Genomic DNA, 21817 nt, shown 5'->3' on the forward strand with positions numbered 1-21817 from the left:
GGATGAAGCGCGGGATTAAGACACATCTCGCGATATTTCCCCCTCCGCCGTTCCCCCCCCTAAGATGGCGGCGCCCACGGAGCCGCCGCCGCCTCAGGGCCGGTTCCGCACCCGGGACGTGCTGGTGCCCGGCGGCCCCTCCGATTTCGGGTCTCTCCTGCTGTCTCCGCCAGTGCTGGCGGGGCTGGAGGCGGCCGGCTTCCTCCGGCCGTCGCCGGTGCAGCTGAAGGCCATCCCGCTGGGGCGCTGCGGGCTGGGTGAGCGAGCGGGCGGGCGGGCGCGGGGCTGGGGGTCACCCCGAGGCACCCCGGGGGACTCCCCTGACCTTTGTGGAGGCTCTTTGCAGATCTCATCGTTCAGGCCAAGTCCGGCACCGGCAAAACATGCGTGTTCGCCACCATCGCCCTGGACGCGGTGCTGCTGGAGAGCCCCGCCACGCAGGTGAGCTTTGCAACAGAAAATCTCTCTTTGCAACAGAAAATCCCTCTTTTTGTGGGGGAAAAAGGGCGTTGAAGCCCTTGAGGCACAGCGGTTTAAATCGGGCTTTTGCTGTCAGAGCCATCCTGCGGCTCTCTCGTTTAATCCTCGCCCCTCGCAGATCCTGGTCCTGGCGCCCACCAGGGAGATCGCGGTGCAGATCCACGCCGTCATCACGACTATCGCGATAAAAATGGAAGGCTTGGAATGCCACGTGTTCATCGGGGGGACCCCGCTGAGCCAGGACAAGAGCAGGCTGAAGAAGTGTCATATCGCTGTTGGCTCCCCAGGTAGGGATGGGCTTCGTTGTGATTCAGGTCCTGTGTGGTCCTTCACAGGACATAACTGGAGCTCTTTGTACCCAGGTGGGGTTTTTATCTTGTTATTAGTATTGCACAGCCTCAAAAGGTTGTGCTAGAGGCATTGAGACGAGCTCTTTTTAGTGAGAAGGTATTTTTCATGAGAGGTTTGGCAGGCTGAGAGTTGCAGCCTGGAGAAGAGAAGGTGGTGTGGAGACCTCACAGCACCTTCCAGTGTCTGAAGGGGCTCCAAGGAAACTGGAGAGGGGACTCTGCACCTGGAACTGGAGTGACAGGACAAGGATTATTGGGTTCAAACTGAAAGACTGGAAGTTTAGGTTGGATGTTGGGAAGGAATCCTTCTCTGTGAGGGTGGAGAGGCCCTGGCACAGGTTGCCCAGAGAAGCTGTGGCTGCTCCTGGATCCCTGGAAGTGTCCAAGGCCACGTTGGACAGGGCTTGGAGCAACCTGGGCTAGTGGAAGGTGTCCCTGCCCATGGCAGGGGGTGGAACTGGGTGATCTTTAAGGTCCTTCCCATCCCAAACCATTTTATTTTATGTCTCTGTGATTATTCCAAATATGCCTTTTTTTAAGTCTTACTGAAATAAATTTAAAAACCCATTAGAAGTTCATCATTAGAACCTTTCAGTTCATAACTTCTGAAGTTCTTTTTCCTCTTTTCCTCCTGTGCAGGTCGAATCAAACAGCTCATAGAGCTGGACTACCTGAACACAGCCAGTATCAGGCTCTTCATCCTGGATGAGGCAGACAAGCTCCTGGAGGAAGGCAGCTTCCAGGAGCAAATCAAGTAAGAAAAGCCACTCATCTCATGCATTTCTCAGTAGATTAGATACATTTTTGTTAATCATTCCCACTTTTATATCTCCCAGCTGGATTTACTCCTCACTCCCAGCCAATAAGCAGATGTTGGCTGTGTCAGCGACTTACCCCGAGTCCTTGGCTCGTACTCTGACCAGGTACATGAGGGAGCCAACCTTTGTGAGGCTGAACCCCACTGATCCAAGCCTCCTTGGTGAGTGAACATCCAATTATAGTGATATTGTTGCCAACAGATTAGGAGGAATCTACTAAAACCAAAATAGGTACCTTTAAAAGTCATGGTTTTTCATAATTTCGCTCCACACCTGAGTTGTTTAGTTATAAAATACTGATTCCCAGTGAACCTTCTAGTAGAAGGTGTCCACTAGACCATGGAATGAGATGGTCATTAAGGTCCTTTCCCACCCAAACCATCCTGTGATTCTGTGTATTTAAAACACCAGTGACAAATGTAACTCTCTGGGTTTTTTTATCCATTCAAAAAATATTTCAGCTTTTTAAGAAAAACCTCTCTCCTGGAGGTTCTTATTTGGCCACATGTGTGTGTTTGAATTGGAATTTTTTCCTTTGCCTGCAGTGACACAGTTGACATAGCACTGTACATGTTTTTCTGGCAACCCATAATCTGTTCTTTTGGTTTCTTTCCTCAGGGCTGAAGCAGTACTACAAAATTGTGAATTCCCATCCACTTCCACACAAAACATTTGAGGAAAAAACCCAGCACCTGCAGGAATTGTTCAGCAAGATTCCATTCAATCAAGCCTTAGTCTTCTCAAATTTGCACAGCAGGTGATAAATTTGAAATAAAAACTGTAAAAAGCAGTGGTTGTAATGCCCAGTCAGGGATAAATTTATGGATAAATTTATGGATATGGATAAGTTTATGAGACCTGTAAGGTCTCAGAGCACTCTGCACATTTCAGATCTGAAATACAGCCAGTTTTATTCCCAGTTTTCCTTGTCTGTGTTCCATCAGGGCTCAACATCTGGCTGAAATCCTGACATCCAGAGGCTTCCCTGCTGAGTGCATTTCAGGTGAGTCCATTCACAACTTCTAATGAACTTATTCTGTTCTATTCTATTGAAATTGTGCATAAATATAACCTAAAATAGGAAAATTAATCTTAAATCTTGGTTTGCATGGCCCCTGATTAAATAACTGAGAATAGCATTTGAATCTTCATAAGTCTCTTGAGACTTAATCAGTGTAAAAATTAATTAACATTTAACTTTCTTGTTTTTACATTTGTTTGAGAGCCATTTTTATGAATGCATTTGCTTATTTGCAAAGAGAAAGGACTCACATTTGCAGGTTGAAGCTGGGTTTCTTTGGGATGCAGGTGTTGAATTTAAATCTTTATTTCAGTAATCTATAAAAGTTGAAAGCTGGCACCTGCTGCTTTTTAGAAACCTTGAATTTTTACTTCAGCTTCCATGGCTTAGGTGTTTAAAATCCATCTCAAATCAGTGCTGTTTAAGTGGGTTAAGCATCTGCATAATTGGCTCCTATTGAAAATCAGTAGAATTATCTTTGTAACGAATTACCTTATTTTTCAAGTTCTGTTTGTTCCTTGTTTACTTATTTAAAACTGATATTTGAAGAGGTTTTTCCTCAACCTTATTTTTGATCTCATCCACAAGTTTTACAAACCAGTGTTTTTTTAGATTTTTGAGGGGCCTAAAGCTGCAAGAATGTACTTTATTTCTAATTTTTATCTTTCCAGGCAACATGAATCAAAGCCAACGACTCGATGCTATGGCCAAATTAAAGCAATTCCACTGTCGAGTCCTGATCTCCACAGACTTGGTGAGTTTTTACTGCTCTTGAACAAGCTTTGGACAGGTTTTATTTCAAATTTACTGCCTACTGTGCACATGGTGCAGCATGCAGGAGTATTGCACATAAAGTTACTCAGAGAATTAGATTTGACTTGGAATTGAACATAAAAGTGCTGACCAAGCACTGTGAGACTGTGTGACTTATTGTCACTGGGAACTTAAAAATTGCCTCCTATTCCTCATCTGGTTGGGATGAGATGATCTTTTAAGATCTCATCCAACACAAACCAGTCTGTGATTTGGTTCATAAATTAATTTATGTGTTGCTTTGTTGATGCTTTAAAGTTCAAGGGACTTCAGAATTGTTTCCTTTGCATGGGAGCTGTGGGGAGGAATAGTTTGTTTCTCTGGTGCCACAGTGACATTGCAAACAGCTGAACAGAGCAGTGGTTATGTTTGGGACACTCTCAGCTTCTCATTGTTGAGGAATTTTGTTCTTTGGTTGATGGTTTGAGGTGCTGCCATGAGAAGATGTCTCCGTGTTGTCAGCGTGGACTTTTTGAATCTGGGGGTGAAATAATCCTGGCTTGTATTTGAGAAGTGGAAGGTAGAAGAAAAATGATTCCTAGTTTTCATGTCCCAAAACAACGTGCCTGTTTTACCTGTAATGCTGTAAAATGGTTGGAAAATTGTAGGTGCTTTATGGTGTGTTATAATAATTCAAAGTTCTCATCTGAGTTGGTGGGAGTAACTCCAGGGAGGTTGGACCAGGTGGCCCCACTGTGGTCCTTTCCAGCCTCACCCTGTGCTCCTGTGTTCACTTAAAGCTCTGTTCAGCACATTCACTTCTCACTCCCCTTCTCTCCTTCCCATTTTCTCCAGACATCCCGTGGAATTGATGCTGAGAAAGTGAACCTGGTTGTCAACCTGGACGTCCCTGTGGACTGGGAGACCTACATGCACCGGATTGGCAGGGCTGGCCGCTTTGGTGAGAGCCAAATCCATGGATTTGTGGAGCTTTCCCTTGCTTTGCTGGCTCTCTTTGGTGATTAATTAATTCTTTTGTGTGTCACAGGCACTCTGGGTTTGTCTGTGACCTACTGCTGCCGTGGGGAGGAGGAGAACACGATGATGAAAATTGCTCAGAAGTGTAATCTGCAGCTCCTTCCTCTGCCAGGTGTGCTCTGGGCTTGGGATGCAGCTGGGATTTGGTTGTTTTGTGCTATTCAGAGCTTCAGGCAAGTCCACAGGGAGCTGATATGTGGCTTCTCTGCTGGAGCTGCATTACTTTTAGGCCAGGTTTGTCATACTCTCTGCTGATGACTCCTTGTGGAGCTGCTGCAGTTGTGTGGAACAGTAAAAATGGACTGAGTGCTCAGGGAGAGGAACTCTGCATCCAGCTGTGCTTAAGCAACCACATAACTACCTGGATTTCCAGAAATCTGGTATTAAACCTTGCTCAAGTGTGAAGATACAGCAGTGCAAGGAAGGAGTAATTAAAACAGCAGATTTGCTTGCCTTGCTTTGCCAGAAGCTGTTCTGCTGAAAGGGAGGATTTACCTTCTTGTCTAAGTTCAAAATAAGTGAAGAATAGATGACAAGGAATGCAGTGCTGTTTGTCCTCATCAGCCTCATGATGCCTTCCATGAAGGAAATGTTCTGGCTCCTTGAGCTCTTCCAAGAATTGAAGGAGTTGGTTTGTAGCCATAATTTAATATTTTACTGTGCAATTTTGCAGAGCTTTGTTTGGGTACTCATTCAAGTTCTAGGGGGAAGGATGGACTTAAAATTAATTGCCTGCTTGTTTCCCTTCTGTGCAGAGCCAATACCTCCTGGAATGATGGATCAGTTTGAAGATGGGGAGGTGGAAGTTAAACCTGCTGTACTTCCAGGACCTTTGGTGAATTGTGACACTGTGTGTCTTAAACCAGAGGAACCAGTGCTGCAGCCTGTCCAGAATGGTTTTCCAGAGGCACCTCAGCCTCTCTCCACTCTTCCAAGGGATAATTCTGCTGCAGAAAGGCCAAAAAAGTCTCAGAAGCAAAAGCAGATAAAAAAGTGCACAAATCCTGCAAATAAAAATAGTAGAACCCCCCGAACTCCCAGTTGTCACACAGAGCAGAGGAATCAAGTGAAAACTGTCTCCAGGACAGATGGACATGACAACACTCAGGCTCCAGATGAGGAGGCCTTAAAAAAAAACCTTCCCAAAATTCCATGCTTGTCTTCCTTCAAAAACCAGCTCAACAATCCCTGGAGCTTCTCAGAATTCGTTGAGGACTATGAGTATTTCATGAAAGAAGGGTCTGAGAGACAGGTGGAAATTTTGAGGAGCTATTCAGGCCCAGGAGAGCAACGTGAGCTCCCCAGGAACGGGGATGTGGAGTGGGAAGAGCTGGGACATCACACAGAGACAGCAGCAAACGGTGACATTTCTGGTGACAGTGATGGTTCAGACACTTCCAGGGATTCCTTTAGTAGTAGGGAGGATAATTCATGCTTTGAAGCATTTTCCAGGGCTTCCTCTAATGGCAGGGAGAACAACTCATGCTTTGAAGCATTTTCCAGGGCTTCCTCTAATAGTAGGGAGAACAACTCATGCTTTGAAGGATTTTCAGACACACAGGAGAGAAATGCTGTCCCCAAAAGGCATCAGGGTCGTTCAGGCTTCTGTCCTACACCAGAGAAGCCTCAGGAGCCATCCCAGGTCCCAAAGCAAAAGGAAGTGAAAAAGAAAGTTCTGAAACAAAATGCTAAACAAAAGAAAAGCCACAACCATCAATTCTCGAGTTCTTCCCCGAGGAAAACTGAAGAGGACTGGACCTGCAGCTCCTGGGATGATGCTCCATCTGAGCACTGGAGTTATGAGGACTATTGGAAATGTTATAATGAAGCTTGGCAGAGCTACTATGCAGCAGTGTCTCACTACAGGGAGAGTTACAGGCAGTTCAGCTGGATGAGGGCCTACCACATCAACTCTGTGTATCTCCAGGAGCTCCTGAAAAGTGGGGATTGATGCCCTGATGCTGCTGGTTGGGACCAGCAATGGACATGATCCATGAAAACTCTGCTGGTCTGAAGGACGTTGACAGACAGACATGGTTGGGGATTGAAGAAAAATGTTGTCTTTTTGTAAGCAGCTGTGTTTTGGTAAATGTTTTACACGAGTTCAGTGACGGTGTTACAAGTTGGTAATAAAAGGAAAAGAAAGGCAGTTGGATGCTCTGTTGGAATCTTTGCAATCCAAAGTAAACAAAGGATGATCAAAGGCAGCCATGTACATTTAAGAAATGTCACTAAGGAGAAAACACAAACTAATCCCAGTTGTATTTCATGGAGTCCCAGGATGGTTTGGGTTGGAAGGGACCTTAAAGCTCATCTCATTCCAACCCCTGCTGTGGCAGGGACACCTTCCACGAGCCCAGGTTGCTCTGACTTGGCCTTGGCCACTTCCAGGGATCCAGGGGCAGCCACAGCTTCTCTGGGCAACCTGTGCCAGGGCCTCCCCACCCTCTTGCTTGACTTGTCTTCCCTGTGATTTTGGGTGAAGAGGAATTCCCTGTAACTCCATAGCCTGTTCATAATTGGTGATCATTCTACATTCCATAATTCTCTTGGTAAACACCAGGCACTGATTATATCCTGGTTAAGTGAGGGAGTGAACATGCATCTCAATGCCTGTATTGCTAATTTAAATCCAGTTAATTACCACTGTATAAATAACATTCTAAAGCAAGGTGTGCAGCCCAAGGATGGTTTAATTATGGAGAGAATGTGCAGCAATCGTAATTGTTCTGTCCCTCTGGGTGCAACAATATCAAACTTGCCACACTTACAGGAAAGCTTTAATTAGAACTGAAATTACCTATTAGTGCTAAAACTAATTGATGTTTCCTGTTTGGCTTGCAGTGCCTTGTATGGAGCTGTCCTGAAGCAGGAAAAGATGGGAGTACTGGCTGGCTTAGGGTGCTGACCCTGGGCTGACTCTGCACTGATTTTGAAACTTCATCTTTTAGCTTTTAGTATGTTTGAGATCATTAGACATTTTTTTCAGCAACTTCCCTTGATTTCTCAGTGTTCCAATGTTCCCCAGAGCACCTACAGTGTGCTTTTGGTTGTTTTCTTTTCCTTGTGCAGACTTAGGCTGGAATTTTCTTAGCAGTGCATCCTGCCTATGAACTGCCCTTCCCAGGAGACTTGCTGCTTTAAATTGGTGCTCTGGGGGTCTCCAGGGCTGTTGGATTGCTCACCTTCAGCCACTCTTATTTTTAGAAACACACAGTTTTCCCTCAGCTCACACAAACCTGAGTGTTCCTGTCACCCTTACAAAATTCCCTGTGCAAATCCTGTGCTGTCCCCAGTCTTTCTGACCTTTTTTTTGTGGAGTGGTGGGTCTAAACTTTAACCTGTGTGATGCAGACTCGTTTTTCAGCGTGCAGGAGGTTTCTAACACTGATTTAGCTCAGGAATGGTGTGGGAATGCAGCCCAGGATGGGCTCTGGGGCTGTTCTGGGCTGGTGTGAGAGCAGCTCACTGGGGCACTGAGGGCTCCTAGTGGGACTCAGCCTTTACTACAAGAGAGGAAAGTGTGTGTAAGCTGTTAGGAGTCACTTAATAAGAGTTTTTGTTTTCTGCTTAAATAATTTTATAGATTTTAGTGATGCCTCCAAGTGCTTTTTTTCTGGCAACCCTCCTTGTTTTAGCATCAGCTTGTTTTGACCACGTCTGCAACACAGAATGTAAGACTGGCCTAAACAGCTGAGGCTGCCTTTGAAAAGAAAGGCATAATACATGCTATTATTAATATTAATAGATCTTGTTAGAAGTATTTTTCCTTCTCTGTTTTTCCTGCCCCAGGGATGGGTTTCACCTCGATTTTGTTGGCAGAGTTTGATGATTTTGTCTCCAAGACGAATTTTTTTGCAACCCTAGACATCCAAAAGGAGGGGTTTCACTTCAGTGTCTGTGTTATTGCTCTCCTGTGACAGCTCAGTGTTTTCATTAAATAAGAGCTATTAGTGTTTAAATGCAACTTGACTTAGTTAAACACCCAAAGTTCTCCAAAAGAACCTCCCAGGATTTGGTTATTATTTTTTTTCAGAAGAAATCTCCAGCATCATGTTGGTATTTGTGGCACATACTCTGTTTAATCCGGATTGGATACATCAGGTACAGCAGTGGCACAAGACTCAATACTGTAAATGATATACAAGTTTCAACATATGCACTACAATTCCAAAAGAAGACAACAGGAAACTTGGTTCTTCTAGAAAGTTGTTCTCAAATGAAGCTACCTGCAGCTGTGTACAGTACAGTTCGGATCTGTCCTCTGTAAGCAAAGCCCACTTAGAGTATGAAAATAGAAAATAATAAAGGTTGAGAGCTTCTCAGAACATAAAACTCCTAAAGGAAACACCACTGGAATGCCAGACTGGTTTATCAAAAAGAGACCATCACACCAGTGTGGAAGATGCTCCACTGGCCCGGGGTGGGAGCTCCTGGTTGGAGTGGCACCAGAAGGGAGAGGAGCCCTCAGTGTGGGTGGTGCCTTCCCCCCTGCCAGCTGAGAGTCCTGGACTAGCACTAACTGAACCCCAAAGGGAGAGGAACACGTGCACACGGATACACACAAGGGAACAGACCTGACTGAGAACACAGGAAGGGGTTTTTCACGAGCTCTTTGTCACCTGCTCTTTCTCCCGTTCCCCCCGAAGCCTTCCCGGCCCACGTTTTGCTTCCCCAACACCAGCAGCAGCTCTGGGGCACTGGCTGCAGAATTCCCTGTGGCTGCAGAATTCCCTGTGGCTGCAGAATTCCCTGGGGGATTTCTGGGGGTGTCATGGATTGGGTTTCACTTATTGCAAGAGGAAGGGTTGGTTTCCCTGCGGGTTGGATAATTGGCAGAGAGATGAAATGACTTTTTTTGGGATCTCTTAGTGGTTCATCAGGACAACCAGGAGCAGAATTCCCAGTGCTCAGTCTCCTGGCTCTGATCCTTGTGCTCCCTGCCTTCCCCTTGCTCTTACAGGATAAAATTATTGAAGAGTTTATGGCAAGTGAGAAGCCTAAAAACCCAGGCTTTAAAGCCACATATCTACTGCAGTTGGCCTAAAGTGTTGGAGAAAAAGAAGTGACTGAAAAGAAAATCAATTAAGATAGACTAGATGGGCAAATTATGTGGAAAATTCACCTAAATTCAAAAGCAGAATGAAATCTGCTGATATTCACAGCCATCCATGAGTGCTTTGTAACTCTGCATTAGTCCAACATGGAAAAACATGACAGGATCCAAGGGATGTTTCAGCACAGGAATGAAACATAATTCGTAATTTACTGAATATTCTTTATAATGCATGTAAGACACAACATGTTTGCAACCTCTTTACTTAAAGAAGCAAAATATTTGAAGAAACTTTGCTTTCTTTAGCTGTTATTAATCTGATTTTTTGTGTAAGCTGCCTAAACTAGAAGGATAAATGCTGGGTTGCAGTTTATTATCAATAGTTTTAGGTTAAACAAGTGGCACTGATTAAATTTAGTCTTTCTGGCCAATTAAAGAGGGATGTATTTTGAATTATCCATTAACTTTATTCCACACTGAGGCCATGTGTGTTACTTAGGTTATCTTTCCCCTGAAACTTCTAACAATGATAATTATTTAACGGATAAAAGTGGTCTCTGGGAGAAGAATTTGCTGTAGAAAGTTTTATATTCCTCTTGTGGAAAGGGGAATCATTTAAATGGTGCAAGGGAGTACAAATGGCAGCAAGAGAGGAGAAAATAAGGAGAGAATTATGGCTGAACAGCTGGAGAAAAATCCTTGGCATTGAGGTCTGTCACTCTGGAAAAAGCTCCCCAGGGAAATAGAGGAAGTCCTTGGAGAGTTTTAAATGTAATTAAGTCTAAAAGAGCAGTGCCATGTATCACAGTGAAGGATCCTGTGCTAGCAGAGGAGAGATTAAATTTTATAATCCTTGAATTTTTGTGTGCCAAGATGTGTTATCTGTGGCCTCTTCTTTATGGGCGTCCTTAAGATTTTTAAGGAAAATGAAAGTAAAAGGTGGATTTTGGATGGAGTAGATGGAAGTCAAAGCTTACATGTGAAAGATATTTCTCATCATTCTCTGCCACTTGGGTGTGACTCCTGTTTGCAGCCCAATGCCAGGTGGGAAGAGAGGAAATCTCTGAACAGAATGTGCTGAAAGTCCATGAAAATATTTTTTTTCCCCTCTGAAAAAAAACTTCAGAAAGGAAATCAAATGCTCAGAAAATCTGATATTTTTGATATTGCTTTTTGTACAAAGAACCCATTTTTATCTTTTTTTTTTTGTTTTTTTTCCCCAAGAACCTTTTCTAAAACTATAAAAAGTAAGGAATTAGGGGAGGGGGAAAGGCTTGGACATGATCTGCCAGCACACTCCTGGTGGACAGTCTGACCAACGGGGTTGTTTTCTAGAACCTGCCTCTTTTCCTGGATGCTTCTCCTCTCAGAGGGAGCTGGAGAAGCCTCAGGAATGACCAGGATTGCTGGGGGAGGTGCTGGTTTTTGGGTTGGGATCCATGGACATGCCTGGCCCCGGGATGGGAGGGCAGTGCTGGTCACACTGGGCAGCACTGGGACCACTGGGGAGAACAGTCCACACCCTCCAGGTAAAGTCCTGGCTGAGGAATTTTCAGGATTGGCTTGACCTTATCTCAGCAATGGTTTCTAAGTTGCTATTTGAAGATTGTGAAGATCTCTGTGGTTTGGGGAGGCTGATTTGCCTCCCTTTATTGAGGGAAGAAGTGGCTGCAGTGCCATTCCCGGGCTCTGCTCTGCCAAGGCTTTCCCTTTTTCCCTTTTTTCCTGCCAGGGATGCTCTGTTGTGCCCTTCCAAGCCCTGCCTGTGCTGTTTCAGTGCTTTCCCCCCAAGGATGGGGCTGGTTTTGGGCAGTGCAGGAGGGGTTTCAGAGTTACTTCAATTCCAGGTTAAAGGGACCTATTGCCTCCACTAAATATGTTTTTAGCCCTGTTCCTCTGGGCTCAGATTCCCTTAATTTTGCCTGGTTTTATGCTCTGAGAGTCTGGCTGTGTGGGGCAGCACCTGCCCAGTTCATGGCAGAAGAGGCAAACCACGGATTTCTGAGCAAGGATAACAATTCCTCTTCCATGGAAGAGAGCAGAGGCCGTGGCTGCCTTGACAAGCTGAGCCCAAGCAGCCACCCAGAAACCCCTAGGGCTGGCTTTCCTCCTTATTTTTATTTTTTTTCTTTTAAAAATGTTGAATTTTATATTTTTTTTTCCCCAAAAAAAGCCTTTTGATGGATAGCAATTAAAAGCCCCAGGAGTGCTTTGGCCAAGGGCTGCTACAATTGCTATTTACAGACTGAGAGATGGGTGCAGAGAGGTGACAAATCCATGATAAATCGGGAATAAGGAAGGCAGCACCAAGAATCCGTGTTGAATCCCTGATTCTCTGTGATTTTTTTCATTCCTGTGCCCTGTCAGCACATCTCACCCTCACTCTGTGCCAGCATGAATGAGGTTGCAAGGTGGGAGGTTGGTGGAGAGCAAGGCCTCTGATCTACAAGGGTGAGGGTGCAGATGATGACAGTTAATGAAATTAAAGCAAAGATTAAATTAAAACATCGAGAAAAAAACCTCAATAATGGTAAGATTAACTGCAGTACAACCTCCTACAGGAAGCAGCAAAAGGCAGAGCATTTTAATCATTAAAAAACAGGGCTAAACATAGTTTTTGGGGAACATATTGCAGCACTGGGATAAATGAGTAGAAGCTGGTGCAGCTACTGGAGGCTTAGCCATAATTCTAGTATTCCTGGGATGTTGTAGGATTCTAAGGAGGGCAGTGGGTTAATGCATCAGCCATCAAGTCCACTCTACAGACAAGCAGCAGTGCTACCAAAGCAGGTTGTCAGCTCCTATGTGTGAGTCAGCATGGAGGTCTATGAATTATCTATACATGTCTGTGTGTCTGGGGTTATTTAGATGTGGATGTGGCTGTAAATATTACATCAGGTTGGGGCAGATGTTAAAAAAAAGGTCATCCCTTTGCTGGATCAGCCCCAGACGTGCTTTGAGCTGTTCTTTTAACCCTGGTGTTGGTGAAACCCCTGCTCAGAACAGGACACTTGTTGTCTTTCCTCGTTCTCTACAAGCTGTTGGGGGGTGGTGCCTCCCCCTTCGTGGGGTCACTGAAGAGGTTTGGGCACGAGCACAGGGATCAGATGAGTGGGAAGGTGGGTGATGATGTTCCTCACCCTGCCCTTCCTCTCACACCGTGGATCTCCCCCTTGGAATGGGAGAAAAGAGTTGCTCACGTGGGGGGCAAAACCGGTTGTGTTTCAGGTCCCTGTGTTTCCTCACAATAAATCATTCCTAGAAGGATCTCAGGGGGTAGGACTGGCCACAGCTTGGGCAGAAGGATGAGCTACTTGGCAGTACCACCCAGTGCTCTTCAGTTTTTGGCTGATTTAGAAGTCCAGGATTTAGACTTTTCCCAGACTAAGGGTAGGGCTGTGAAAAGCAAATGCTGTCTCTGTAGCACACGTTCTCAGGTGGTTTCCACACTCCAGGACTGCTCCCCCTTCTCATCAGATCCTGTGCTGAGCCTGGAGAACTAAAACTGCTCATCTATCCCCAAAATCAGTGCAACCCAGAAGCCACTGCTGAGACAACTAGAGCCCTAAGACTGTGAGAAAGCCAAATACCTCTCTGTCCATGCAAGATATTTGGCTCTGGGGTTAATTATTATCAAGTATAAATCCAGACATTATTTGGCTACTATTTACAATGGGTTGTACGTCCAGTGCTAGCAAAGAAATTTCTACATAGAACCCAAAAATTAAAAAGCATGGGCATACATTACAAGAAACCTTTGTTAGACTTATGAATGCTTGATGCAGTTGAGTTCAGTGCTTTCATTCTTTGCCATTTGTGTGCACAGTATTAAAAAAGAATCCTACCTTTTTTTTTTTTCCTTTTTAAAAATACAGAACCGTAGTCTAGTCACACTCTTACAAGTAAGTGATAACAAAAATAGAAAGCAGATACCCATGTGGGACTAAAACTCTACTAAAGCCTGTCTTTTTTTTTTTTTGTTGGTTTTTCTTTTTGTTTGTTTTGTCGTTTAGTTTTTTTCCTCCACAAATATGTTTTCACAGACAATAATTAGCAGACAAACACACTGTTTGCAATTGCACTGTATTGACTTAAAAGGCGGGTACAAAATTGTCTAAATAAAGAAATGCCATCCAGGGTGAGAGAGAGGGTGTGTGTGTGTGTGCACATGTGTGTGCTGACACATGCTTGTGTTTCCCAATCATGGGAAGGTGCCCTGCCCTTTGGAATTCAGTGTTTTCCTGCTGCACACACTCACACACACACACACACACACAGAGGAATGGAGAGAGATCTCTGTGACAGGTGGCTTCTTTTTGCCTAAATCTTTTCCTATAAAAGAAAAAAAAAAAAAAAAAAGAAGAAAACGAGAAATGTGAAATTTTGGTCGGTTTAAAGGTTCTTGCTCCATGAAGAAGAAACGAACGAACGAACGGAGAAAAAAAAAGAAAAAAATAATTCACAAAAATCCATTGTTTTTTTTTTCACCTTTTCAGTCATTTCCTCGTGAATAAATATTATCCATTAAAAACCTTTAAAAAGGTGCTGCGATACACAGTGTTATATTCCCGTTTGCTTTATCGACTCTCTTCGGTTGCCACGATGGTTCTTCCCCTCCGGGAGGGTATTTTTTTCTCCTCTCGCAGGAATCCTTCCTCAGTCCCCGTCCGAAGGAAGGTGCCTCCCCCGCGGGGCCGGGGACAGAACACGTCGGTCGGTCCATCCAGGCACGAGTTTGCAGCACGAAAGGAGCGGCGGAGGGGCGGAGGGACAGGGGGACTTCCAGCCTCGGGAGACGGTCTTACAAGGCGGAGACCTTGACGATGTTGGCCGTGCTGGGGGTGGGAATGTTCGTGGAGTGCCCGGGGCTGCCGGGGGGGGGTCTGCTCTCGCCCTCGGGGGTGAGGGCGGGCGGGGTGGGGATGCTGATGATGGCTGTGGTGATCTGGGCAGCTTTGCAGTTCGGTCTCAGCCCGTCGTCTGACTTCATGTTGAGGCTGGAACGACTAGAAAACAAATTCAAGTGCTTGGCTTGTTGGTTTTTTGTTTGTTTGTTTTTTCCCCCTCCCCACGAGAAATATCCTGGCGGGGAGGTTTAGGTTGGATATTAGGAGGAATTTCTTTCCAGAGAGGGTGCTCAGCCATTGGAATGGGCTGCCCAGGGAAGTGGGGGATTCTCCATCCCTGGAGGTTTTTAAGAAGAGACTGGATGTGGCATCAGTGCCATGGGCTGGGAACCACAGTGGGGTTGGATCCAGGGTTGGACTTGATGATCTCAGAGGTCCCTTCCAGCCCAGCTGATTCTGTGATTCCATGGAATATTCAGAAGACTCCACTGAAATGGTCCCTCCCCACCCTGTTCCTGCAAGAAACCCTTTATGTCTGCCCAGATGACACTAAGCTTTGGTAATATTCCCCTTGGTTAAGACACGGCTTTTCACAGGGCAAATTGTTCTGTTTCCATTTCTTTCTTGCATAATTGTAGTTTATTTAGGAGGACATCTAAATACACTGTCCTGTGTACTGCATCTTTTCAGAGCACAGGTAGTTCTTTCTGAGGAAGATGTTGTCTTCCTTGCATTTCAAATACCTCTTTCAAATTCACTGTCCCTTGATCTTTTCTATTTTTTTTTTCTCCCTCTCTCTGCAGTAGTTTCAAGGATCTGGCAGCTGGGAGCATTCTTATTAGATCTGCATCAATTGCATCCTATAATTAATTACAGAGGGAAAATGATAGGTTGGTTTCTGTGCATCTGCACAGCTACAGGAGTCTGCTATTACCAGCCCAACGTGTTCATTTTAAACACAAGGTCTGTCCTTTCAGGATGTAAAGCTCCCAGTTGGAAAGCTCTTGCTGTTGTTATCTCAGACTGACTCACCAAGAGGACGGGTTTTGATCTCTCAAGCATCCCAAGAACAGCAGAACCCTTTCTGTGCTCCCTGGATGCTTCAGGCACAAGCTGAGAGTGGGGCACTTTTAGGGCCTGGGTGGTTCTGCCAGTGCTAACCAGTACACCCAGCTAGTTGCATTCCACAGGAAAAACAACTTAAAAGCTTTTTTTTTGTCTCTCTCTCTCTCTCTCTCTGTTCTTCCACAGTTTGGTAAGCAAGTGAAATAAGCGTTGACATTTAAAATATCACAGGCGTCTGATTTAGCACCCACTGAAACAGGCAGAATAGTTGACATTCCACGAAATTACTGCTTCAGGTGCTGGTTTAAAATATTGTCATATTGAAAGTGAAATAGCTGGAGACTTGTTTTGTGCTTATTCATTCATAATTCATGCTCTGAAATGCCCTTCTGGCACAAAGTAATCGCTTGCTGCCCTAAAGGCAGCTTTGTTTCAGTTCCTACATCCCTTTGATAGGAGTGGGGAGAAGAAGAATGGGAAGTTCAAAACCAGCTCTGGTGCACAAGAAACTTAATGAGCTGAGAGGGATTTAGAAAGTAATTTAATGTTTGCAAGAACGATACGGTGAATAAATGATTTTTTCCCAGCAAGTTATGCATAAAATGGAATTTTCAAAGTTTTCTATTCAGGGACAATTCACCTGTGTCATTTATGGCTTTTTAGGTGGGGGCTGCTAAGACAGCACTGTGAAATTCCTCCTTATTTGTTTCCCAGTGATGCTTAGAGTTGCAATTTAGACTGTTGGACAATGAAAATCAGTGGAGTGAGTGTCCCCGGGGGGCCATGTCAGTGTGTGCAGCTCTCTAACAGCTTTTGCTGACAGGCACTATTAGCCCATTGGGTTTGCCTGCTCCCAGGAAAGGTTTGGAAGTGCTGGGACGGCTGGGAGGGGGGCTGGGAGCTGGTCCTGGGCCAGCTTTGGTGAGTGCCCCACACCTGGGAGCTGCTCCTGCCTGTGCTGGGTGTCACTTGGAATTCATATTTCTACATCCAATCTGGCCAGAGAAGAATCACAGAATATCCTGAGCTGGAAAGGACCCACAAGGATTGTGGGTGCACAGGGCACCCCTGCACAGGGCACCCCAAAATCCCACCCTGTCCCTGGGAGTGTTGTCCAAACACCCCTTGAGCTCTGGCAGCCTTGGGGCTGTGCCCACTGCCCTGAGGAGCCTGTTCAGTGCCAACCACCCTCTGGGGGAAGAACTTTTCCCTAATATCCAACCTAAACCTCCCCTGGCACAGCTCCAGCCTGTCACAGGGAGGGAGAAGGGAGGAACAGGCAGACACTATGAATGGAACAGTTCATATATACAAATTACACTATTCAAACATACTTAGAATCATAGGATATCCTGAGCTGGAAGGGACCCACAAGGATCATCCAGCCCAACTCCTGGCCCTGCACAGGACACCCCAAAATCCCACCCTGTCCCTGAGAGTGTTGTCCAAACACTCCCTGAGCTCTGGCAGCACAGGACCCCCCAAAATCCCACCCTGTCCCTGAGAGCATTGTCCAAACACTCCCTGAGCTCTGGCAGCCTTGGGGCTGTGCCCACTGCCCTGGGGAGCCTGTTCAGTGCCCAACCACCCTCTGGGGGAAGAACCTGTCCCTGAAATCCAGCCCAAGAGCTGCACTAGAGCCTGGCTTAGACCTGGTTCATCCAGGAGCAGCTTGGAGCTGCTTTCCCGGGGTTATCAAAAGCAGGAGGGAAACAAAACCGCTCCCAGCACCAGCACCCCGTCCCTGGCTGGAGAAGAGTCCTGCAGGACCCTGCAGGTGGGTGATGCCCCCCGAGGCTGGCACTGTACCTTGTGGTGAGGGAGGGCTGCTCGCTGCACTGGATGTGGATGGTGCTGAGCTCCTGCATGCTCCGCAGGCGCGTGGCCGGCACGCTGGAGTTGGGCAGGTGAGTGGTCTTCTTGTTGCGGCGGGAGCAGCACGAGGTGGTCAGTCCGTGGTGGCTGGACAGGGAGGGGCTCCGAGAGGAAGGGTAGTTCTGCATCGAGCTCTCCATGCAGTTCTGCTCGAACATCTGCTCATCTATGAACTCGTGGTTCTGGCGGGGAGGGGGGAAAGAACAGGGTCGTCAGTCTCTGGTGGCACCGACGGCTTGGGCCCAACAGCAGTTTGTGTGTGATGGCACCTTGGGCTGGGCTGGGGGAGGGGGTGTCAACCCCTGGGCCCTCTGCCTCTGTGCCTGGAAAGATCTGCACTGGGCAGATCTCAGAAAGATTTTTAAATGATCTTTAAAAAGATCTTAAAATTATTCTGGTCTTAAAACGATTCTGCCCTCACTGCAACCACAAGGAGATTTTGCTCTCCTGTGCCAGCAGGGGAACAGGAGGGGTCTGTCAGTGCTGCCTTACATAGTCTGAGGTGGTTAATCTCTTGTGGTTGAATTTCCTTCCATTTTTGTGTCTGCACTCCAGAAGTGCCTTCAAAAATCCTGGAATGACACACGGAGGAGTTCATGCCCCCCCTTTTGTTTTTTATGCTTGGGGCAGGATTGTGTTTTATTTAGATGCCCACCTGGATGTAAAACTTAACTGCAGGATGTCACTGTTGGGTTCAAAGCATCCCTGCAGTGCCTTGGATGAATGGAATAAACATGGCAGGTGAGAGTGGGAAGTGAGTAGGGAAAGGAAATTCAGAAAGCTGACTCTGGAAAGAGTTATTTTGCTAAGGAACAAGAAATCCTGGAAGAAAGAACTCGTATGTGTGTACATGAACACTCACATAGTTCTAGAGAACAGACTTTATCCAGTCCCTAAAAAGGATAGGAGACAAAAGCAACCATGCTGAAGGCAGCCATCAGATTCCATCAGAACAACTAACAACTCTCACAGGAAACAAGAGCACTGGAGAACCAAAGGGAGCCACGTGCACAAACTCCCAAGTACAAGACCAAGAACGAGAAAACCAGCAAACACTCTGCAGACATGTCACAGAGACCATAGAGAAAACAGATCGAATTGAAAAGGAAATACCTTGATGGTGGAAGTTCGTACAGATAACAGGGGATCATCCACAAGATAGGACAATCCCTACGGGACAACATGCCAACAAAAGATAAAAACACAATTGATTGTCCATTCCAGCATTCAGAAGTTTAGTCCCAGCACTGCATCTCTTGCCTCAGCATTCCAGCTCACTCAAGTTTGAATGGGCAACAGGACCTTCTCTTCACCAAACCTCGCCTGAATCAGACCCCTTTTGTTCCTTCCTTCTCCAGCTTTTGAGTGTTCTGTTCTTGGAAACAGAACAAAACCCATCACAACGTTTTGACTTTGATCTTTTCAGAGCTGAAGGCGAAGGAAAACAAAGTTTCAGCTGCTGATTCGCAAGCCAAGAGTTGGAATTGCTTTGCCAATGGGTGTGGGGTTTGATCACACTCTGTGAAAACACAGCAGAAAGGTTTGGGTTGAAGGACTGGGTTCCAGGCACTCAGCACTTGGAGGAAAACACGGCCTGTGAATGTCCATGCTCAATCTGGGAGTTGGAAGGAGAGGAAAAACCTCCTTTTGTTTGAACAAACTCCATCTGTTGTGTTAATATGACAAAGTAATCTCTGTTGTGGCAGCTACAAGTACTCCAGGGTCACTTTGTCATCTGACACAGCAGATTTGTGAGCCATTCACAGCCATTCAGCTGTAAGTGTGTGCTGGTGACAGCCCAGACACCAGGTCAATAAATCACCGACTTTGAGAGTCCTCTCTAGTCTAAGGAAAGGTGAATTGCCCATTGAAACAAGTTTGCAACCATGGTACATTCCTCATTCCATTCCTGCAACTTGGTCACAAAATGACTCTTCAGCGTTTAAAAATGCTTTCACTACGATTTCAATTTTGGGGAGGAGAACTGTTGCACAGTGTTTTAATAGATTATGGGAGCTACAGAATTTCCACACAAAGCCATTGAACTATTTGGATTGATAATTCCAGGCCAGAACCCAAACTTGCAGTGTGATTTTGGTGCTGCATCATGGTAATAACTGGCTGAAAAATGTGGGGGGAAAACACATTAAACATTGTGCAGATTCTCTCTCTGGCTTTTAATCAAAATTCAAGTATCGCTGTTATTGCCATTCCCAGCTGAGAAGAGCAACATTTGGAATGTTTTCAATGCCTGAGCAGGTTTGTGTGCTGGAGGCAATCAAACCTTTGTTAGGCTGATTCAGGTACTAGGGTACAAATTACCCTGCATCCCCAAATTAGGGTCCACTTTGGCCACAGTGCTTCCATCACTCTCCAGGCTCATTAGTGATGGAGCAACTCCTGCAAAGCCCAGAGAGGTTCACCTGGCCTGTGCAGGGGTCAGAATTTCCAAAAGCCTTTATCAAATCAGGCCTTGCAAGGGCAGACCCTGCAGGCAGGGCTGTCAGCTCTGGTTTGCCTCACCCACTTTTGTTCAGGTTCTCAGGTGGGAGGGTTTTTGTGGAACACGGGTTGTGGCAGTGAAGGTTTTTGAGCAGAAAGCTCTAAGCTGAAGAGTCAGGCTGTGAAATATCTGCTGGTTATGTAACATCCAAAAATTTCTGGTCGAAATTAAAGGCAAGATGAGTCTTAAAAAACAAATTCAATAGTCATTGATACAGGAAGAATCAGTTCACTGCCCTCGGTGACCTTTAGAGCTCGTTGGGCTCAGAGGTCACTGTGATTAATCAGCATCTTCTTCCAGTGTATCTCTGAGGCCTAAGTGGTGTTATTCCAGCACAAACCAAACCATGGAAGTGAAGGTGATTTATCTAAAAGAAAGCTCTGGCAAGTCAAAAAAGCCAAAAGTACATTTGATGATGGATGCAGATAGAAAAAGGCATGAATATTTCAAGTGTTAACCTCGCTTCATTCTCTCTAGAATGAATCATGGGATAGATAATGTGTTCCTTTTCTGCAGAACCTTTTATATAAACCTGGAAGCGAAACATATGTATCAAATAAACATCTGAAACGTTCCCAGAGACTTCTGCATACACAATCACTTAATAATAAAAAACAAAGCTCTCACTGCCAACACCTTGCACGATGCAAACAGAAAAGTCATGCTGGAGAAAAACTGCTTGGCTGGCTTTGAGATAAATTACCTGCCCCTGTAACCAGGCTGAAAGGAGAAAAGATATGTGTAACCTTTAAACCCACTGACAGAGTTCATCTGCTCTGAGCCATCTCATGGGCTAAAGGTTATTTTCTTTCCAGCCTCTTGGCACTGGTGACTAGGCTGGGGTTTGGAGTCACCACCAGCATCTTCTTCCTCTTTAAGGCAGCAGAACTGTCCTCTGTTGCTAATTAGCACAAATGAGGGGTGGATATGATGTGTGACTGACAGTACAGGACAAATGCAGTTTAGTTCTCTTTCAGAAACACCAAAGAAATGAAACTTGTGATTCTGGGACCTCCCTAATTCTGTGCTGAAAACTTCTTTGCCTTCAGGCGACCTCGACTGAGCAACCTGCTGCTGACTTTGTGCAGGTGTAGGTGACTGAGGAGCAGCAGATAATCCCACCTTTATCCCCTTGCACGGGGATCATTTTTATTATTTTAAGAAGACAAGGAAATAGAAGTGCTTTAGAACATCAGGAGCTTTAGAACCAGCCCCTCTGGCACACACCAGGTACTGGATGTGTCTGACCAAGGGCCACCAAGAGCATTCCGAGGGCACTTTACCCATGGGGAGCCCTTGCCAGGCACACAGACCTGGGCGGGGTGGAGGGATCGTGTTGGTACTTACGGTTGTTTTTTCCAGGCAGTGCAGCAGATGGTGGTGTTGGCTTTCGATTAAGGAGGTGCCTTTAGTCATGTGCTGTTCCTCTTCGGTGGATCCCTGAACAGCCACGAAAAGAGGGGTGTGGGGGGGAAACAAAACCCAAACCAGGTGTAAAACCACGAAAACAAACAGAAATACCAGTCCCAGCACGAGCTTTCAGAGGGGTAAAGATAACACTTGCAGTGCTGCCAGCTCTCAGGTTTTTTTCCCAGCTCTTAGGAGTTTTCCTCTTTTTTTTTTTGCCCTAATGATTTGGGTTGTAAACTGAAGTGAGGAGCTCAGGTTGGATCCCAAACCTGTGTGTTTCCAGGTATTGCATAGCTGGGGAGGAGATGTGGGAATGACTGCTGGCATAGGATGTCAAGGCTCAGGAGCCAGAATGTCAAGAGAAGAAGAACCTGTGCTGTTGTATTTTTCCAAAATGCATTAAGGTTTCTAAGCTTGACGTGACCTTTGAATGCCAGCAGATGTACCCTGAACCCTGGGCTGTGTTAGGAGACAAAACAAAAGCTGTCCTGCCTTCTCTGAGCTAAAGCCTGGCTCTGCCTGACCTTCAGGAACTTGGGTGTGTTATTTGCCAAACCCTCCTGAGCCACAGCTGCACGTGGGAGCAGAAAATGTGAACCTG

General features: G+C 45.8%; 2 protein-coding genes across 7 annotated transcripts in view; one reads left to right on the forward strand and one right to left on the reverse strand.

Annotated features, from left to right (window-relative positions):
- Nucleotides 1–22: 22 nt before the first annotated feature.
- DDX20 (DEAD-box helicase 20) lies at nucleotides 23–6609 on the forward strand. The gene is made up of 11 exons (XM_051808547.1): nucleotides 23–257; nucleotides 347–441; nucleotides 599–767; nucleotides 1470–1584; nucleotides 1667–1809; nucleotides 2267–2405; nucleotides 2593–2651; nucleotides 3341–3423; nucleotides 4278–4383; nucleotides 4471–4572; nucleotides 5216–6609. The coding sequence occupies exons 1-11, from the start codon at nucleotides 65–67 to the stop codon at nucleotides 6409–6411; spliced, it is 2400 nt and encodes a 799-aa protein (XP_051664507.1). The 5' UTR covers nucleotides 23–64; the 3' UTR covers nucleotides 6412–6609.
- Nucleotides 6610–13404: 6795 nt separating this feature from the next.
- KCND3 (potassium voltage-gated channel subfamily D member 3) overlaps nucleotides 13405–21817 on the reverse strand; it is a 133208-nt gene continuing 124795 nt past the window's right edge. For 5 of the 6 annotated variants that reach the window (XM_051808565.1, XM_051808562.1, XM_051808563.1 and 2 more), the window contains exons 5-8: nucleotides 21154–21246; nucleotides 18417–18473; nucleotides 17238–17485; nucleotides 13405–14522 (exon numbers count right to left, since the gene is read on the reverse strand). In XM_051808565.1, the coding sequence (XP_051664525.1) occupies nucleotides 14318–14522; nucleotides 17238–17485; nucleotides 18417–18473; nucleotides 21154–21246 (603 nt within the window). In that variant the 3' untranslated portion in view covers nucleotides 13405–14317. The remainder of the gene's footprint in view (nucleotides 14523–17237; nucleotides 17486–18416; nucleotides 18474–21153; nucleotides 21247–21817) is intronic. The other variant, XM_051808567.1, reaches the window with a different exon arrangement.

This window comes from Manacus candei, unplaced genomic scaffold (assembly GCF_025592945.1).
Source record: "Manacus candei isolate 608988 ecotype Guabito, Panama unplaced genomic scaffold, ASM2559294v1 h1tg000073l, whole genome shotgun sequence".
Classification (NCBI taxonomy): Eukaryota; Metazoa; Chordata; class Aves; order Passeriformes; family Pipridae; genus Manacus; species Manacus candei.

What these genes read in the sequence shown, in the direction of transcription:
- DDX20 (XM_051808547.1), top strand. Translation starts at nt 65, where the DNA reads ATGGCGGCGCCCACGGAGCCGCCGCCGCCTCAGGGCCGGTTCCGCACC. An exon ending in TGGCAGGGCTGGCCGCTTTG is followed by an intron (nt 4,384 to 4,470) that starts GTGAGAGCCAAA and finishes TGTGTGTCACAG; the next exon opens with GCACTCTGGGTTTGTCTGTG. An exon ending in GCAGCTCCTTCCTCTGCCAG is followed by an intron (nt 4,573 to 5,215) that starts GTGTGCTCTGGG and finishes CCTTCTGTGCAG; the next exon opens with AGCCAATACCTCCTGGAATG.